The sequence below is a fragment of the Dasypus novemcinctus genome, chromosome 4 (assembly GCF_030445035.2).
Source record: "Dasypus novemcinctus isolate mDasNov1 chromosome 4, mDasNov1.1.hap2, whole genome shotgun sequence".
NCBI lineage: Eukaryota > Metazoa > Chordata > Mammalia > Cingulata > Dasypodidae > Dasypus > Dasypus novemcinctus.
In genome coordinates, this window is record NC_080676.1 from 161,570,245 (window position 1) to 161,590,728 (window position 20,484).

The 20,484-nt window shown below is 47.9% G+C and overlaps 1 protein-coding gene across 2 annotated transcripts in view; it reads right to left on the reverse strand.

The window, feature by feature from the left end:
* Positions 1–20,484, reverse strand: part of DSCAM (DS cell adhesion molecule) — a 791,503-nt gene that overhangs the window by 135,565 nt on the left and 635,454 nt on the right. For both annotated transcript variants that reach the window (XM_071214978.1, XM_071214979.1), the window contains exons 12-14: positions 5,841–6,037; positions 4,561–4,657; positions 3,867–3,995 (exon numbers count right to left, since the gene is read on the reverse strand). In XM_071214978.1, the coding sequence (XP_071071079.1) occupies positions 3,867–3,995; positions 4,561–4,657; positions 5,841–6,037 (423 nt within the window). The remainder of the gene's footprint in view (positions 1–3,866; positions 3,996–4,560; positions 4,658–5,840; positions 6,038–20,484) is intronic.

Below are 20,484 nucleotides of genomic sequence, written 5' to 3' on the forward strand. Positions count from 1 at the left end.
CCTTGCATATTGACAACTCTACTCCAGCTTTGGGCAATCAGCCCTCCACCAAGGGCAGGGAGATGGCACAGTGGGTGGCACTTTAAGCAAATAAACTAAGAGACAGGGTTCATTTTGTGTTTGGGGTGAATTAGCCCCCCCCTTTCTTTTCCTCTTCTTCCTCACTTCATATAGTACGCACCCATATATATTCAGTCGCCTGGGAATCTTTTTATAGATGTGCTGCATACAAGAATTTTGTTATCTTTAATACCACCTTTTTAAATCAAGGAAAATAGAAGGTATTTGACTTTTATGTTAAAACAACTTCTGATCCTTACTGGGTACGAAGTGTAACAGTAGCTTCCTGTGGCTTTTCGAGATGCTCACTCAGTCTAAACTGCTTTGTAACCACCAAGTCAAGAGGCTCCCCAACACTGAAGAGAAAACACTGCTCCTACGAGGCTCTCCTGCGAGGCCCTCAGTATCTAATTAAGCAGCCTCACAGAATTGCCTAATTGGGTCAAAGTCTTCATTTCATTTACAGACTCGCAGGAATAGCTGATGGTGGTACTGAAGGGTTCGGATGCCCAATACCCAAGGACCTGGTCAAGAAGGGGCCTCTGTTCTCCACTTTTCACCTGTCCACCCACCTGATGGACAGTATCTGGGTTTGCTGTGGGTGCCCGCTCAGTGCTGTGTGCTGAAGGCTCAGTGGGAAAGGGCGAAGCTGCTGTCCTCAGGGCAGCCTGGGAGTTCAGATGGGGCTGGAGTGTCCCGGGCTGGAGTGTCCCCGGTTCTGTGACTGAACGTTCCAGAATTGGGATTCTTTGGAGGAATTTAATTCGGCTCCACACCTTCAGAATGAGAAAATATGGCTCCAAAGTCTTCCTCCTACCCCTTTTGCATTTTCCCTTCCCTTTTCTTGACCTCCTGGGTGTGGCTCCTCCTTTCAAGTGGAGATGGGCAGTGGAATGATTATTCCCTTATCCTGTTGACTGCCTCAAGCCATGGTTGTAGCACATTTTCTTTCTCTGTGATACTTGAATTCCTGGATCGTGAATTTTTTTATGCATAAATTTAAAGGATTGACATTCTTTAAACAGATGCTGCAAATAAGTAATTTAAGGTATCTTTGCACACCCATAGTCACCTAAGGCTGTGGTCTGTTTTAAGTAACCCTGGTACATGGAGACCATTTGTTTTACTAGGGACTCTTCATTTGAGATGCTTCCCAAAGTGCTTGGCTTAATGTAGCTATGAAAACTATTCAAGTCTGTTATAATGCAAATCATGGGCTCACCCAGTAGTAAATTTCTAGCAAGTGCTCTATTATGCCATTATAGTCCTTTTATCAGAGGGCAGTCCTTAGCTATATTTGACCCATAAAGTTGGAAGCACTCCTACTTGGCACGTGGACATCTTTGCCCATGACCGTGGAACTGCAGGACATTTCTGTGGAACAGGCTGGGTTGCCTGCTGGGGCATCCGAGGGCTTCAGGCAGCTTCCCTTTCTGTAGTCAGGGATTGTTCTGTCTCTGGTCCATGTATCCAGGTTAGAGCTGACAGCACATTCTTTCCCATCACTGTCAGCTGTCGCTCAGTGGCAGTAGACTCTTCGTGCCCCTGGCCCCCTGGCTTCTATGCTTTGATGTTGGGTCGCTTGCCTGCAAAGTTCATCTCGGTCATTTTATTGGTTTTTTTTTTAGATTTATTTTTTATTTATTTCTCTCCCCTTCCCCGCCCCTCCCCCCCCAGTTGTCTGCTCTCTGAGTCCATTTGCTGTGTGTTCTTCTGTGTCTGCTTGTGTCAGCGGCACCCAGAATCTGTGTCTCGTTTTGTTGTGTCATCTTGCTGTGTCAGCTCTCCGTGTGTGCGGCGCCACTCCTGGGCAGGCTGCACTTTTTTTGCACTGGGCGGCTCTCCTTACAGGGCACACTCCTTGTGCACGGGGCTTCCCTACGTGGGGGACTCCCCTGCGTGGCAGGGCACTCCTTGTGCGCATCAGCACTGCGCGTGGGCCAGCTCATCACAGGGGTTAGGAGGCCCTGGGCTTGAACCCTGGACCTCCCATGTGGTAGGCGGACGCCCAATCCATTGGGCCAAATCCGCTTCCCATCCTGTTCATTTTGTAGCCCTTTGAAACAACGTTCATCTTCCAGCGCTCTCCTGATGGAGGAGAAACTGGGGTCTTAGGTTTTTTCCCTGAAGCTCTCGGCACTTTTCCTGAATTCTCACGGCCACCATCCATTTCTAGGCCACCCTTCAGTAGAACGTGCCTACAGCAGTGAAGAAGTGTTTGATGTACTTCAAAACCCAGATCCCGTAACTCTCTGGCTCCTCCCTGAGCTTGTTCCTTGGAAACTCAAACAAGTCCATCCTTCCTTTCTGTTGGCCCTTTGGCAACCCCTTCTTCAGGTCTGTGACTGATGGCGGGTGTGAGTCAGCGCTGGCTCACTTGCTTGTCCAGGCCACTGTGCCTCTCCTGCCCGAGCCTGGCGCTGGCCCTGGCCAGACTCACGTGTCCATCGAGGCTGTGGCTCGGCGCTGCTGTGCCTCTCGAGAGCTTCCCTTTGACACACTCGCAGGTCTGTGCCCATGCCACCTCACTTCTGGGCCTTAGCTGCAACTCTGAAGGCAACCTGCGAAGCTCCCCCATCTTGTCTCACATCCATTTCCAACCCAGCTAGTTATGGCAAGTTTGAAATATCATTTCTAAAACCACCATTCTTGTTTTTTTAATATATCTTCTTTTTATCTTCAAATATTGCTTTCCTCAACTCCTAAATACCCAGCCCTTAGCATTCCTTTATTACCCCATTTTATATCATTTTCCAGCTCAATAGGAGCATTGTCTGTCATGCTCTTAATAAAATATTTCCTCACTCTCAACCTGCCTTTCAAGCTGCCTTGAGCTTAATTTTTTATACAGCTTCAGCTCCAAAGACACTAAATGGCTCATGACAGTGTAATCTGTGTCCCAGAAAGTGCAAATTAAGGCTACTTGGTGGTCTCTAAGAATTTTATTAACCCTTCACAACGCTCTAATTGCACGTATCTTTTATGAGACCGAGTAAAAATTCTGACCAGAGGTCACAGCTGTGGTATGCTACCCTCAGCTTGATGGACCATAAAGTTCAAATTGGCGCTGGCATCTTCACTCGAAGATGCCGAACGGACACACCTGTGGGGCCCTGGCAGACAAGTCTGCTTGATTTATGGGCTCTCCGTGAGTTGGCCGGATGCCAGGAACCACAGGCATGCTCCTGGGATGCAGGAGTAAGTGCCACTGGCCTGTCCCTTATGGCATTTCAAGGAGGCCACTGCAGACTCAGTGCCGGGTCCCACCCAGGAGCGGTTTCCCTCCCTTTGCACAAACGATGGGGGGAGGAGGGGACACTCACCCTCCCATTCCAGGCAGCCACCCCCCATGAGATGCTCATCATGAGACACCCACCCAGAGGAAGCTCAGGGACCCGAGCCCAGCATCTGGCAGTCACCCGACTGGGAAAAATGGGAAGCGAAGGGAAGCAAGAGGAGGTGGAAAGAGTAACAGCGCTGACCCGGGTCCACCAGCAGCTGTCCTTGTGCCAGCGGCGGCAAGAAGGCCGAGGCAGATGGCAGGAAGCAGGGAAGTCCGGCCGCACAGGGCTAGCTCAGAAGGACAGGACGCAGCAGAGCCCACGGAGCAGGTGCCAACTCAAAACCCCACCCCCCAAGAGGAAAGGTACGTGGACGTGCTTTGGGAAGAAGAGACCCACTGGGGCAAAGCGTGCCCGCTGAGCTTCCCTGAACCGAGGTTGCGCTCACAGACAAAAATGAAGCAAAGAGGAGAGAACTCAGAGGGCAAGTGAAGAGGCTGGAGCTGGAGGAAATAAAGGCCTTACCTGATTTATTTTTGCACTCGATATCGTAGCCCGTGATGGGGCTGTTGCCATCGAACCCCATCGTCCACCTGAGGGTGATGGTGCGCGCTTTCACGTCCTTGATCTCGATTTCGGGAGGGTCTGGGGGCTCTGTGTGAGCAGCAGAAACACCCGGGGTCAGTTACAACGGGCAGGCGTGGAGCGGAGCGGACTGCTGAGGACTCAGAAGGGCCTGCCCTCGACAACGACGGATGCTTTACATCAGGGAGCATTTTTTTTTCCCTAATCACGTTTAGGGATGACACATTCCACCTTTCCCAAAATTCTGGTTTTCATCACAGTTCCAGAACTGGGCCAAATCTGCAGGCTTTCAATGCTAGTATTCCAGCCTGGAATGCGTAGCTCAGAAAATATTCTGGTCTCAAAGGTCAAACTTCCCTTTTCATTCTGATTGCTCGCAGATTCCTAAAATTGAAGAGGGGACACGACTCCACTTCCACTCCTGAGCATGTGACTTAATTTCTTTACGAGCTCTGTCTGCTGTGTTTGAGGGCACTGAGCAATATCGCTTTAGCATCAACCTCATACCCATGTAGAATTTTCCAAGAACCTGAAAGCATTACAGAGTGATCTGAGCCCACACAGGTGTGCGGACGCAGCACTCAGCTACTGTCCTGAACTGCTGTGGTGTTCTCCTTATGCCGTGATGTCCTACCTTGCACTGTGAGCTGAATTATGCCACGATCCTCCCCATAAGAATTGATAGCATGGCAGGAGAAGAAGCCAGAATCTTCTCTCACCGTCGGCAGGATCTATGTGTAAAGCAGAAAGAAATTCATCTCGTTCAGAAGCATGGAACAAGAAAAAAAAACTGAAAGGTCTTTTGGCTGTAAAAACCTTCTCTCACCCCCAGCACACACAGGTACCTACAAACACACACGCACGCGCGCCCCTTTGCAAGAAACTTATTTCAGGCAATAGTAAATCTACACACAGATAGGTTCTATGTGCACAATCAATGCCAGCTGCCAGCTCATTAAATTAGAAATACAATTTCTATGTGCAATACAGGTTGTTGCGGTCAGGTTGATTAATATTCCACATACACATTATTTTCCCATAGGCCACCTCTACAGCATCAAAAGCAGCCAGGCCTAAGGAAACATCTATAAATGCAGTTACAAGGCCTGGGTCCTGCAGGGCCCTCATTAGAGTTTGCCTCTAGAAGGACTCTAGGATTAAATCCTTGCTCGAAAATCAATATAAGGGCTCTCCTTTTCCGTGTTTTAAAAATGTGTCTGCTCCAGCATCATTTTATCCCCCTGCATTATTTTTTCCATTAATTACCAACAGAGTTCAAAAAAAAAGTAAGAGAAAAAAATCAATACTTTTTTCCTAGCTTTTGAAATCCTGCATTAAGGACAAGATTTTTTTTTTTTTAACTTTTCTATTTTTCCAAACAAGCAAATATTTTTCATTATAATATTTTTCGGTCCCCATTTTTCCTTTCACAGGAAGTTAAAACAGGCACACAGCATAGGTTGTCATTCTTCTGGGATTCAATGTCATTAAAAACCCCCATTTCTCACTTTTTTTGTTGTAGTTACAGCCAAATGCTGAATTCCCTGCCAAGTTAATGATACTTACAATAAAGCATAACTTTTTTTTTAATTGCATTTTTTTGTTTTTATTTTTTTAATATTACATTCAAAAAATACGAGGTCCCCATATACCCCCCACCCCCCTCACCCCACTCCTCCCCCATAACAACAATCTCCTCCATCATCATGAGACAGTCATTGCATTTGGAAAAGCATAACTTTTGCAGGCTACTCAGTAGTCTCTACGTATGAAGGGCGTGAGAAATGGTGCTTCATAAATCAGTTCAAAAAGATTATTTGTTATTTATCACCCACATGCCCCCAGTTGTGCAAAAGGCCAGACTTACTCGGCAAACGCAGTTACTCTATTCTTTTGTATTTCTTTTGCTTTTACCTGTAGAGTGGAAATCACCTCCTCTCCCACCTCCTTGGTGGACACAAGATAGCGGGCCATCTCTGGGTTAATGATTCGGTCCTCCTTCTCCCAGCGCACTATTATGGGCTTCTCACCGTGGGCGGTGCAGCTCATTTCCTTCTTTTGACCCTGCGTGGCCAGGGTGGTATTTGGGTAGGAAGTGATCATCGCAGGAACTGAAAGGTCGAAAGGGACACCACTTGTTCAGCAAAGGGGGGTTTTCAATTTTCCCACCGTACCACTCGCCTAGATCATGTTTACAGAGATGTTTCCTGGAAACAAAACGTAGTCAGAAACTGATGAGCGAGAATCCTGAACAAAATCTGGGAAGTTGGCAGACAAGCGAAGACGAGGAAATGCGCATGCGCAGACACCGCTGCTGTGCCCCGTTGCTGCGTTCTGGCTCCGCCCCCAGGGGAAGGCGGGCCCGGTCAGGGGGCGTGGCGCATGACCCCAGTACACAGGAAAATGGTTTCCCTGTCTCATTAGATCTGGAAAGGGAACTTCCTGTTAGGAATTGTGCTCTTCTTTCTCTAATTATCTAAGTTTCTGTCATTTCCAACTCAGTGGATGAAACTTGCTTTAACAGTCACTTGGGTGGAGCTATTTGGCATGTCTACCCATCCTTGGAGTTGCATGTGTCCACTCTCCTCCCTCACAGATGTCCCTCACCTTGAAAAACTCTGTTTTCTGGAGACCTCAAACCTTTCCTTCTTCCCTAACTTACAGCAGGGAATCTCATCTCCACTTCACCAAGAAAACAGAAACCTTACTTGTGAACCTTCTCAACCTCTCCCCCATTTTCAAAGTTAATTTATAGACTTCCATTCTTGGCAATAGGGCAGATGACATAAGGCCACAAGTCCACTCTGCAAACCATCTGGAAATGTTGAATGCCATATACCAAACTCCTTTGTAAACGCATACCAAACTTATGAAAAAGAAAGACAAAGCCTCAAGAGTAAAACACAAAAGGGGTGTTGAAAGCCTAGAAGTTATACGACTACCTGAGAGTCAGGGAATTAAACGGTAGACCTCTGAAGCCAGGACCCTCAAAGAACTTTAGAGCAAGTGTGAAACTGGAAAAAAAAAATCCACAAAAGGCAAAGGAAGCACACTTCCATGGCTTATATTATGATTGTAGGAAAAAAAGTGTCTCCCCTGAGAATTTGTAACTGGCCTCATTTGGAGTTGAATTCATGCTCAGGAATATGAAGGTGATCCTAGTTTGGTAACATGCCTGAGGAGCCTAGCAAAGCAAACACAGATCCTCTTGAGGGAGGTACCCTCCATCCCGGTCCACTGGAATTCTTCTAGACAACGTTTGGTTGAACATGAGCTCACAAACCAAAACTATAAAACACATGAAAAACAATACACCATGATTGAGAATCCACCCTCCTACAAGGACTTCAGATGATAGAATGATCAGATCTAGGCTCCAAAATAAGTATGCGTGAAATGTTTAAAGATGTTTTAAAAACATGAGAAAGGAACAAGGTGCTATCAAAAAGGGCCAGGAGGATTTGAAAAACAACCTAAGCAAATCTATATTTTTATGTGCTTTTTACTTCATTTCCCCAATCACAGCGAGAAAGACTCAATTAATTCCTAAGGTCAAGGTCACACTGCACTCTTGATTACCCACCTCGTAAGTCCTCTAGTATGCCCTGAGCTGTGGCCTCCTCTAAGAATAGCGCCTGGGTAATGGTTTCCCCCATGGACTTGCAGGGTGGTTGGGGGTATGTAACATAAAGTTAAGGCTCTACCACATCAGTAGCCTAGACAACCACCCATGGAAAAACCTGCACTTTGTAGCTTCTCTACAGTCAGCAGCATGAGACAGAGATACACCTCACTGCCCTGACCTTGAATAAGTTGTGGGATAGATGAACTAGTGCCTGAGTAATGAACTCCACATTTTAAAGAGAATTACCCACAACTGTGGTAAGACTCCACTTCCAACACATCTAAGGAACAGCAAAACTGGTGCTACTATGCCCAGCCTTTAGCCTTGACTTCTCTCTTCCTCTAATCTATGCAAGATGATTAAAAAAAAAATTAACAGCTTTATTGAGGTATAATTTATAAACCATCAATTTTACCCATTTTAAGTATACATTATAATAGTTTTCTAGCATATTTACAGAGCTGTAAAATCATCATTACAACTAATTTTAGAACATTTACATTACTCTAAAAGAAACTTCAGGGAAACGGACTTTGGCCCAGTGGTTAGGGCGTCCGTCTACCATATGGGAGGTCCGCGGTTCAAACCCCGGGCCTCCTTGACCCGTGTGGAGCTGGCCATGCGCAGTGCTGATGCGCGCAAGGAGTGCCGTGCCACGCAAGGGTGTCCCCTGCGTGCGGGAGCCCCACGCGCAAGGAGTGCGCCGGTGAGGAAAGCCGCCCAGCGTGAAAAGAAAGAGCAGCCTGCCCAGGAATGGTGCCGCCCACACTTCCCGGCCGCTGACGACAACAGAAGCGGACAAAGAAACAAGACGCAGCAAATAGACACCAAGAACAGACAACCAGGGGAGGGGGGGAAATTAAATAAATAAATAAATTTAAAAAAATAAAAAAATAAAAAAATAAAAGAAACTTCATGCCCTTTTACAGTCACTCACCTTTCCTGCTCTCTGCTATAGGCAATCACTAATCTACATTCTGTCTCTATAGACTTGCCTTTTATGGGCATAAACAAATTGTGTATTCTTTGGGTCTGGCTTTTTACATTCAGCATAATGTTTTCAAGGTTCACCCAATTTGTAGCATGGATCATTAATTTGAATATTTTTTTCTTTTATTTTGAGATACGGGGGCCAGGGGACAGAATCTGGGACCTCATATACAGGAAGCCAACACTTAACCACTGAGCCACCTCAGCTCCCACTAATTTGTTTCTTTATATTGCTGAATAGTATTACATAATATGGATATACCTCATTATAGGACAATTTTTAGACATGTGAATTGTTTCTATTTTTTGCTTATTGTGAATAATGCTGATAAAAAACATTCATGCACGTGTCATTATGTGGATGTATGTTCTCATTTCTCCTGGGGAGATTCCTAGGAGTGGAATTGCTGGGACATATGTTTAGCATTTTGAGACACTTCCAAACTGTTTTCCAAAGTGGCTGCACCATTGTCCCTATGTAAGAAATTTGAGGAGAGGAGTTGTTAAGATTCATAATTTGTGGTCAGGGGACAGGAATGTTCTGCTTCAACCATGTGGTAGTGATCTCGAAGATTGGCGATTGGGGCCTCCTCTAAGAAGGTGAGCTAGCATCTTCTAGCTAGTGAGCTGGAGGCTTGCTGACTGCAGAGTCCTTTGGGTCACTATGATGTTGCCACTGCAGAGGAGCTTCAGGTGGTAAAGAAGGTCTCAGGAGAGGTTGAGGCATATCTCCTTGGAGAATAAAGAGAACCTAGGGACTATGCAGCAGAGGGAAAAGGGCCCACTGAGCTGGGAGCATAGTGCAGTAAATGATGCCACCTTTCCAACAAAGCGTTTTCTCCACTTCACTGAGGGAAGGGAAGAAGACCTCAGAAGTTGCATGGCTTCATGTAAACGATCAGTTGGCTGGTACAGATAGTCACCAGTGGGGGTCCCCAGCCCAGAGAGGAGGTTGGATATACATACCCCTGGCAGGGGCCAAAAGGAGACCTCTCTGATGGTGTCCTTCAGAGCAGGGGATCAAGGTAGAAGATCAAAGAGGAGCAGAGAGCAGAGTGGATAACTCCTTTTCATCTCTCTCTTCAATTGTGGATAATCCTACCTTCAGTTTTGCACTGTCCTCCATCAATCAGTTCTGGGTGCTCGTAAAACCTTTTGAACAGAGTGTGTGGAACCTGGACATCTGCATGTGTGTGATGGTTACACTAATGTGTTAACTCGGCAAGGTTATGGTGCCCAGCTGTCAGGGCAAGCAAGCACTGGCCCAACTGTAAAATAAAGGCATTTCATGGACTTTAATCATCAGTGAGTTGATTGCATAGATGGCTGATTACATCTACAATCAACTAAGGAGACTGCCATCAGTAGTGAGTGACTTTTCACCTACTCAGTTGAAAGCCTTAAAAGAGGAAGTGATTTCAGCATTCAGAGAGAGAATTCCCAGATCTACTCAGAAAACCAGCATCTCCTGGGAATTCACCAAGGACCTTCATCTAAGTCCTTGGTTTGCAGCCTGCCCTGTGGAATTTGTGCATCCCCATGGTCACATTAGAGAATTTTATAAAATCTCATACTATTTACAGATCTCTCCTTGCAGTTCTGTTTCCCTAGAGAACCCTGACTAATACAGTATGTAAGGGAAAGCTCCCATCTGACCAAGAGGAACCTGACTGAGACATTTGGAACCCTCCCTGTGTCTGTAGCATTGGTGGACATGCGCCCTGTAGCCCTGAGCCCTGTGTGTGAGCCCTGCCTGCTCAGTACACACTGATGCTCACTCAATAGGAGCCTGGGGACCACTTTCCCTGAATGGAATAGTGAGGAGGGGCCTGGTCAATCTGTCAAAAATGTGGATGAAAACCAGAAAGTTAATTAAAGTATCCAAGTACAGGTTAGTCTCTGTTATGTGTAAGCCCTAGTTGACTGTTCATTGTTGGACAAAGTCACTTACATAATGAAATGTTTCTGTTTTCTCTCATATATCTGCTTGGATAGGTTCTGAGTTTAAAACAAGGATCCCTCTGCTGTTTGACCTCCAATGGAGCTATGTGTACACTTAGCTGTAGCTGATGTTGAAGTGTGATGGTGTTTGAGGGTGAAACAAAGGGTGGTGCTGTTGGAAACAGGCAAATGTGTGGGTGGGTTGATGTGTATCCCTCATTGGAGGATTCTACATTTTAAAAGTGATGAAGGGCTTACATTGATCTGGATCCATTTCCCAAAGCTGGGTCCTGGGTGGGCTTGTGGGATCTCAGGCAGATGTCATTGGTTCTATGTAGAATCAACACAAAGAGGGACACGGCAAGACTTAGAAGTTTTCAGACTTTGAAGTTAATTTGTCTTCTCATGTTCACTTTTGTAGATGCTAAACATTAGGGTTTGCATTTTTTTAAATTGTTTGTCTAGATTTAAGAAGGGCTGGAAAAATATTAACAATGAAGATGAAGTATCTGATAACGTTATGTTGTGCATAGTCCCAAATATTGAGAAAATACTGTTTCAGTATGTACGAAACATCTTTCAGCAAGGTCACTCACACCATTGACAAATGAGTAAAGTCTGATACGTCTTTGCTCTTCTGTTTTCATATGACTTGTTATTGTAAACAAATAACCAGCCCCCCTTCATACTGGGACAATACTAGTTCAAGGGTTGCAACCATGACGGGTGACTGTGGACTTGAAAGAGATCAGCAAAAATCAGTGAAATTATTCTGTGAGAACCAACTGGCTATATGGAATTTATAATACAGAGTATTATATGTTTCATTATAATTTTCTGAGATCTGGTAGTTAAACATTTACCAGGATAGCACTAGATATATGAAGACGAAGAATTTGTAGACCAGAAATAAAGCAGTGAGGACATGACAAAGAAATTGAGGAACAAGCATCCAGGTGGCTCTGTGGGAAACACACCCATCTCCTTATGCCTTCGTGTGGAGGAAACTGGCCCTCCCTGGCTACTGGGGCCCTGGGGAGAAACTGGTCCAGTGTGCCGGATGCTTCCAGAGTATCTGCTTCCAGAGGGCATGCATTTTGTTCTGCTAACATCCCTATCGGTAAAAGGGGACTTGGCTGTGCAGGAGGAGACCGTGTGTTCACATCTGTACAGGGACTCGGTGGCTATGTCTCCCTAATCTTGAGGTATAGGATTTGTAACCTACATTCTTCAGAAAATTAATCTCAAACTGTCCAATTATATCGTGAGTATCTATCTCTGGCTTTTCTGAAAACAGGAGTATTATATTAGGCCCTCTTAAACCCCAACAGCCCTTACACACTACTGACCTTGAGAAAAGATTTCCAGTTATCACCCAATGGCCATTTTTCCTTTTTTTCCCCAATTTTTGGCAGGAGACATCCCCAACCTGATTAAAAGAAAGCATGTTGGAGCTTTCCTTAGAGCTAAGCATTGCCATGTGACTAAGCTCAAGGCAATAGTCACATGGCTATCTAGGGTTTCTGGGAGGTGGACTTAACTGGGTGTTTCCTTAATTCCCTCCTGCTGCAGCCTGAAATGAGGACCTGGTAGTGTGAGCATCAACAGCCATCTTGGAACATGAGGATGGAAGCAATATATCGGAAGTGGGAAGGAGAGATAGGAGCCCAGTCATTGAGGACGCCATCCCATGGCAGCCTGTTTCACTACAGAAAATTTTTCCATAAGAGGGAGATAAGCTCTCATGTGTATCCATTATTATTTTGGATTTTTCTATTATAAGAGACTGACACTTGTTTTGAGATGAATTTCATCCCTGGTCTAGACTTGGAGAATATGGCACATTCTATATTGAAAAACAATGCCTCCTGGATGGCTCTGCAGGTCAGGGTGGAAAGCACATTGCAGGCAGCTTTTGGAACAACTCCCAGCTGCATTATTTTATGAGTTGGGTTGTCACCAGAGTTCCAAGGTAGTTGCTGGGCAGTGCCACTCTCTCCCTGTGTGGCGTAGACACTCACTGCACCATTCAGTGCCCTGCTTTGTGATCTGTAACATGGAAATAATGCTGAGAGTTAAAGGAGCTCAGTTGCAGCAAGAAGCCAGAGCTATACATAAGCACGTCAGGTGGCCTCTCCATGTACCTGTTGACAAAGGTTTCTGCACGTCTGTGGGAGGTTGGGTCTTTCAGATGAGGAGTGAGTGGGGCTTTGACGGCGTCTGTGGCCTACTCAGGCCTATGGGTGGGTCCTCCATATGAGGCTTCTCTTCTAAAGGCACCTTCTTTCAGGCTCAATTCCACTAATCTAGATTTTTAAATCTGGATTAAAGGCCAAAGACTAAGAAGATGACAACTATGGAATCCAAAGCCACCAAAAGTGACCTTAAAATGTAAAACTCTATAAATCTGTTGCAGGCCCAAAAAAGAAGAAAATATTTTCTTCTCGTTCTTCTTCCCAAAGCTGGGGGACATGAATCAAATATCATGACTCCCACATATAATTGCAGTTTGATATACGGCCCACTGGTCCCTGGGGTTGGGGGCTTGGTTCCTGCAAGTCCCGTGTGCTGAACACAGAATATAAACTCTCTCATTTGCAGAGTTGCATTTTGAAAATCAGTCCCTGTGTAAGGTCTGGTGGTCACACACACGTCCAGAGGTTATGGAAAGGAATTCTTGCTGTGCAGTATTTGTGATAAAAAAGGAAATACAGAAAGTGGTAGGGCATGAAAACACAGATTTCATGGGCGGTTAAGTGTGGTCATTCTCAAACCCAGGGGGTCTTATCACCCTCCCTTCATTATAGTCCAGTGAGAATGACCCAGTTCCCAGGTACACCTTTCTACCTATCTTAGGAGCTGCCATTCTGGGGAGCAGATGTCCCCTGGAAGGTCATTTCCTATTATTTTAGAACAACTAACTGGAAGAGCACATCATTTCTTTTTAGACTGAAAGAAACAGCATTGCTTTGAGGACTTTTTCCCCCTCTCCTTTCCTTAATAATAAAAAGCTTTATTGTATTTCTCTATGGGAGAAATACCTTGACTTAATCACAGACCACTGGTTTGTTTATAAACTTCCCATCTTAATCTGCAAAAGGCAACAGAATGCTTCTTGTTTTTACTCATTTCTCTCTTGGCAGAGTGCCCCGCCAAAATGCATGGTTTAGCTCTGATTACTAGATTCAGGTGGTCAGAAGTACTCTGACAGGCCCAGGTGCTGCTTTTCCATCCGAGCAGTTCCCTCCCTTTTAAAGGAATGGCCAAAAGGAGTTGGAAGAAATGGCTCCTGCTCACGGCCTCTCTGTGATGCTAATGCTTGCAGGCTTGACCTTTTCAGTTGTCATGGTCACGGGGCTGAGGCTGACAGCACGTCAGCGGAGCAGCCCTTCCACCACCGAGGATTTCTGAAGCATAACAAATGGATGGGGCATTTCACAGGGATTGGAACCAAGGAGAGGCTGTGTGCGGCTCTGCACGTAGGGGCGAGGGAAGCCAGGCCCAGGAGGGCTTTGTTCAGAGCTGTGAGCTGCACGCTGCTCTGCAAACTGCACCTACAAGGCAGAAGGGACCTTACACCACTGCTGAGCAGCTCAGAAAGCATGACATCATCCAGCGTCCCTCCGAAGTCGCACATCCACATTCTCTGCTCTGTGCGAGCCTCGCAGGGCCTGCTTTCCTGCAGCGCAAAGACTGAACGGGTGCAGGGGGCCCCTGGGCCGGCTGCCACCGGCCATGGAAAGCTGACTGTGCACATCTCAGCCCAGCTCTGCAGTCCAGCCGCGCCACCTCGTAAGCCTGACCTTGGCCGGGGGCAGTGATCACACTATACTGCAATTGGCAAGTGCTAGAAAGCAGGGCTTTCTTTCTCCCCCAAGAGCTAGCTATTATACAGGATCGCACACTGCTGGGGAAATATTCCCTCGCCAGTGATTCTAAGGGGTGCTCTTCCTCCATCGTGCCGGAGGCACCGAGGGTTGGTAAATTTAATCCAGAGTGATATTAACCTTATTTAGAAAAGTAAGCCCTACAAATCTGAACCGTAGACCCTGCATGCTTTGATAGCAATGAACTGCTGCAAACCTTGATTTCTCAACATAAGAGAGAGAATCGTCAATTTATACGAATAAAACACCGGTCTTAGTGATTAGTTGCAAACTTCCTTCCCCTCAAAGTCGTTTAATGCATCTACCTCCGAAACAGAATTGGTGATAACCCATTTTTATTCCTTCTCTCTCACTAGCTCTGCTGAAAACACTGTGGAGAAAGAAACAAAAGGAGTACCAAGCAGCCTGGGTCACCCCAAACCAGACAATCTGCCTGTCATGATCCTCTGATCCTGTCCCTTCACTTTACAGAGTAGAGAATGGAAAACCAGAGCCAAGGGCTGGCTGTCCCAGCTCTAGCTGAATGGGCCAGGTGGTGCCTGACATAACCGGCCTCGCTAAGGTCTCCTGGCCATCGTTGATGACAAACCCAACATGAGTGACCAGGAGAATCCCTCTCTTCAGTCAGAGTAGAGATGACCGATGGCTGTGGGGCCAGGGGCACGGCAGCAGGGCTCCCAAACACCCGAGGTGGGAAACAGAGCCAGGTGACAGCAGGGCTTCCAGCAGGGAGGGCTGGGGATGGAGACGCTCTAAAGAAAGAACCCTTTTTAAGCCATTCCTTCATTTACTTTTTTTACATTTTGTTATGAAATCTTTTCAATAATCCAGAGATGTTGAACTCTCCTCTACCCCTGGCTAGATTCCACAATGAACACTGCATGCATGGGGGTGAATCAAAATTTATTGCCACTGCTATCTCATTACTAAATCAAAATTTGCCAAAAATATACTTTTCACTATTTTATTTAAAAATAAACTTGGGTGGAATCATGAATCAGCAAGGGATACTTAGACTGCAGCCATCTTCCTGAATTTGGTTGCTCAGAGCCAAAACCCCACGGGAAGCTCATCTGTGCACCGGTCAAAGGGATTTGGAATCGGGTGGCCATGGGAGTGGAGCAGTCCCCTCAACGTCCACCTTATCAAGTGGCAGGGGGAGAGGGGAGGCGGGGGCGAGGACACCAGTTCCGTCACCCACCATCCAGCGACGCTGCAGTGCTTGCAGGATTGTGGGCTGCCCTGGGACCCCGTGTCATTTCGTGAATCACAGCAGAGCTGAATGGGGTCAGCGGCTCTCAGTCTGAGCTGCATTGCAGAAGGTGGAATCACCTGGGGGCTTTAAAAATACACCAGTGCCCAGGCCCCACCAGAGCAACCGAGTCAGGAGGGCGGGTCGGGGTGGGGCTCGGGCCTGGGATTTATTAAGCTCCCCAAAGGATCCTAAAGTACAGACTGGATTGAGATCCCTCAGCCAGATGATCTGCTAGGCCTCGTCCAGCTTGGACCTTCCCTTTCCTCCCCTCCCCTCCCCTCCCTTCCTCTTCTCTTCCCTTCCCTTCCCCCCTCCCCCTCACCTCTCTTTCTTTTTTAACAGTATAATAGAAGCTACTAATCTCTAGCTCTGACCATGAGCCAGGCACTTTTCCGTACACTGTGCAAGTAGTTAATTCTCACAACCACCCTATAAGATAGAACTACCAGCCACAGAAGTGACCCAAGATGACATATTTATAAGTGCCACTTTATGCACACTCTTTTTTTTTTTTTTTTTTAATTTAATACCCCCCCTCCCCTGTTTGTCTGTTCTCTGTGTCTATTTGCTGCATCTTGTTTCTTTGTCCGCTTCTGTTGTCCTCAGCGGCACGGGAAGTGTGTGCGGCGCCATTCCTGGGCAGGCTGCAGTTCCTTTCGCGCTGGGCGGCTCTCCCTATGGGTGCACTCCTTGCGCGTGGGGCTCCCCTACGCGAGGGACACTCCTGCGTGGCAGGGCACTCCTTGCGTGCATCAGCACTGCGCATGGGCCAGCTCCACACGGGTCAAGGAGGCCCGGGGCTTGAACCGCGGACCTCCCATGTGGTAGACGGACGCCCTGTCCACTGGGCCAAGTCCGCTTCCCTACTCTCAATTACACTATAAATGTGAGAGGTGGAGAAATTCATTTCCAGCAGAGTAACCGAATTTAAATTTCGACAGCTGTTTACACAGAGAAAACAGACACCAAACACCTGTTTGGAGGAGGCAAAAAATGAAGATAAAAAATAAGAGAATTGGCGATTAATTTCATCCTCGATGTTATCTGCCCTCCCCCCTCTATTAATGAGTACGGTGACAGCGAGGTGGAGGGGTCACGAGTGGCTAACAGTAGAGCCACTGTTCCCTTTGAGCCTGCCTCCCACCCCTAATCCAAACCTCTATTTCATCCGGAAAGAATTTTAAAAATCAGTATTGGCGTCAAAATCACGCCCTATAGCTTCCTTCCTGACTCTCTAAGACGAGCCCTCAGTTCCCTTCCTTTCCCTCGCTGGCTTCCTGCCTTCCTTCAGGGCAGGGGAAAGCTAAGCAGGTAGCGTGGATACTCAGTCTTAGCGGATGAGAACGCCTCTGCATCTGAACCCCTTCACGTTACACAGCACTTTCACACACGCCCTCTCACAGCTACACTCTTCTCAGTAAGAAGAGAATTCTTCCCCCCATTTACCCATAATAAACAGGCTCCCGGGAGGGCAGTGATTAGCCTGAAGCCACACAACCGGTAAATGGAAGGTCTAGGACCAGCACCCAGGCCTCCAGGGTCCCCGGGGGAAGCGCCTTCCTAAGAGGGAGACTGAGGCTGGCCCGTCAGGTGCAGGAACCGGCCGCCTGATGCTGGCCTCGCAGTAACTGTGGGAAAGCACCGTCATTGCATCCTTGGAAGCCCCTATGCCCGGGCGCAGTTCCTTTGGGGACACTCCCTGTGACCTGACTTCCCAGACCACTCGGTTTTCTCAGCTGCGAAATGGGTGTCCCAGCACCTCTGGGGCCCTAGCACCCTGGCTAGAGATGATGCAGGCGGGTCTGGTACCTAATTTGTAGGGCTCAAAGCAAAAGGAAGACGTGGGGCCCTTGGTTCCAGAGGCAGCAGAAAGAGCGAACCCCTCTGCCCGGAGGCTCATCCCCGCATCACCCTCTGGAAGAGCCACGGGGCAGGGGGCACTCCACCATGCCCCACCCCAAGGGGCGGGGGCCCCTATTTCCCCTGCACACACACCCTGGTCCCCTTGGGGCAGAGGAGAGTGGGGGTTGCCGGGTGGGTGCGGGGAGAGTAGGCCTGGGCACCTGTGGGCAGAGGCTGGGTAGCCACATGCCCCCCAGGGGAGGCAGGGAGGTGGGATTGCCAAGCCCCCTTCCATATCGGACTTCACTCACCAAAACAGACTCAAACGTACAATTCCTAAGAAGTTCAAGACGGCGCCAGCGAACAGAAAACCCCAAGAACAGAAGCCGTGGGAGACCCGTGCGGCCCCTTACCGCGGGGAGAGAAGCAGCCTGGTTCCCGCAGCGGATGAAGAGGAGCTGGGGGTCGGGCAGCCGTGGGGCAGGGTGGATCCCAATCAGCAAGGTGGAAGGGCAAGTCCAGCTGCTCCTTTTTCTAGTCCCACCACAACGCCGCCCACACAGCAAGACCCCTAAGGAGAGAAGTGGCTCCTTCCCCAGGAATTCGCCCCTCGCTCCCGCATCGACATTCTCTTCTACCCTAACTGTGGATATCACTTCTTACGTGGCCTGTGGGCATCTGGGGGTCACCCCGGAGCCCACGGCAACACTTCCTTCTTCTTTATTGTGCTGCTCACTATAGACCACGGCTCAGCCCAGGGCTCACGGCTTGGGTTGTGCAGGTTCTTCTAAACCCTCCAGCTGCATTTGCCCCTATCCTGGAACCCCAGGTGCTCTGCAGCGTTTTCTTTAAAATGCCTGCAGCTCTGGGCTGGAGAGGTACAGATTCTTTATCTTTTTCTCCTCCAGGCTCTGCCTTGGTCTCCCAGTTTGAGGTCTGGGCCCCTCAGGTTTGCCTCTGTTTTCTCATCTGTAAGAACAATGAGACCTGCCACCTCCTAAGGCTGTGCTGAGGATTAATGAGATTATGCTGGTGAACCCACTGCGGGGGCCGGAAGAACGCACCGCACAAACACCAAGTGCTATTAGCGCTGCTGCCGGATCAAACGCTCCCCCTGTCCCAATACTTACTGTTCATAAAAGTTTCAGCAGGCGAGGCTGCGTACTGGGCAGCTCTAATCCCTATAAAGAAAATGATTGCTCTAGCACAGGCTGAAATAATTCCTCTGCTGCGTGATTATGCTTACATAATGAACTGACTTCGATTATCACCATTAAATCAAATGCGTGTTTCCGAGCCAGAGCAGGCGGTACTGGCGGTTAAGCTTTACCAAGCATGGCAACATCTCCACTTCCGGGCAGCTTGGCCAGGGCCCCGCGACATGATCAGATGTGTCAGGGCAAACACAGAGGACGTTTAGGGCTCATATCCTAGTCACTCTGAAGTTCCTTTGAGTTACCTTATTGGAAGAAATTTGATTTATTTTGCATGACAACTATGAATATGCACCAAAAGATATTGAAACAGTCTTTTCTTCTGATTCACAGAGAGATAGGCAGGCCATTTCTTATTCGTTTTTTTTTTTCTTTCCTGCCTGGTCATGTATACAGATGCACCATTTTGCCCTATAAGAAAACTTCCTAAGAATGAGGTAGAAAAACAGAAAATAGTCAGTAGACTTCGATTTCCTGCCAACAGCAAGAGTAAAAGAATAAGGTAAAAATTTGCAAGAAAAAGAGACAATGTCATCATGAAAAAGTGGGTAAGAAAAAGAGCTCAGTGAGGTCCAGAAAAAGAAGTAACAATAGGTGGTGTGTTAGCCAGTCTCCAAAATGATCCCACTGGTCTCTGCCTCCTGGTATTCAAATCCGTGTGTAGTCCCCTCCCACATTTTACCAGAGCCGTTGGTAGGTGTGGGCAATAGAATACAGCAGAAGCGGTCGTAGGTCATACCTGAGATTAGATTCCATCTAGGGTACATGGGTGTGCTCTCTCTCACTCTCACTCTGATCATTTGCTCGGGGGGAACCCTGTCACCTTGTCACAAAGACACCAAAGCAGCCTTTGGAGGGGACCAGACGGTGAGGATGGCAAGTGCCTGGCCAACAGCCAGTGAGGATCTGAGCCTGCCAAGAGCTCAGTGAGGAAGCTCGGAAGCAGATTCCTCCCCAGATCCCCCCTTACAAGGAACGTTAACGGGGTGCTTGAAAGGCAAGAATGTCCACGCAAATAGCACCAGCAGTTTCCAAGTGGCTGTGGACACACAGAGTGGTTAGGTGCCAAGCCACGTCCCAACTTCTGAGCAGGTGCTCTGTGCACTGCTGTTCTGCACAGAGCATCAAAGAGAGCAAACGAGTAACCGTCACCCTCACTCCTCCTGATGGTGACTGCCGTCCTCTGCCAGTGCTAGGTCAAGGGCCACCTGCTGACTGCCTTAAACGACCGAGATTTATGGGTTTGGGAGGTTAGCAGTCCAAAGTCGAGGTGTCAGCAAGGCCATGCTTTCTCCAAAGTCTGTGTGTCCTGGCTTCGGCTTTCCAGCAAGTCTGCCGCTCCATCTCCTTGTCTCCTCCTCTGGTTTCCACTAACTGACGGCACCCAAATTTCCTCAGCTGAGGACCCCAGGCACGCAGGATCAAGGCCTCCTGGACGCAGAGTGGTCTCGCTTTAACTGACCACAACTTCAAGGAGCCTACTGACAATGAGTTTGGGCCCACACCCTGGCTCACCTTAAATAGTTTGGCCTGTGCAGATCCTATTTATAATTGAGTTTGCACTCACAGACTGGGGGTGAGGGCATGAGCACGTCCCTGAGAACACTTACCAGCTGCAGAACCCCTTGGCATGCAACTCCTGAGCGATCAGAGGACTGTCGCCTGGCAGCTGTGGTCAGGCCACCCCCTCTGCAGGGCAGTTCAGGGGCTTCTGCCACCTGAAGATGCTTGTCCAACGTGGGCTGAGGCCCGGGACTTCCAGCCTGCCTTGGAGCCTACAACACCCCCCCTGTATTTTTAATTT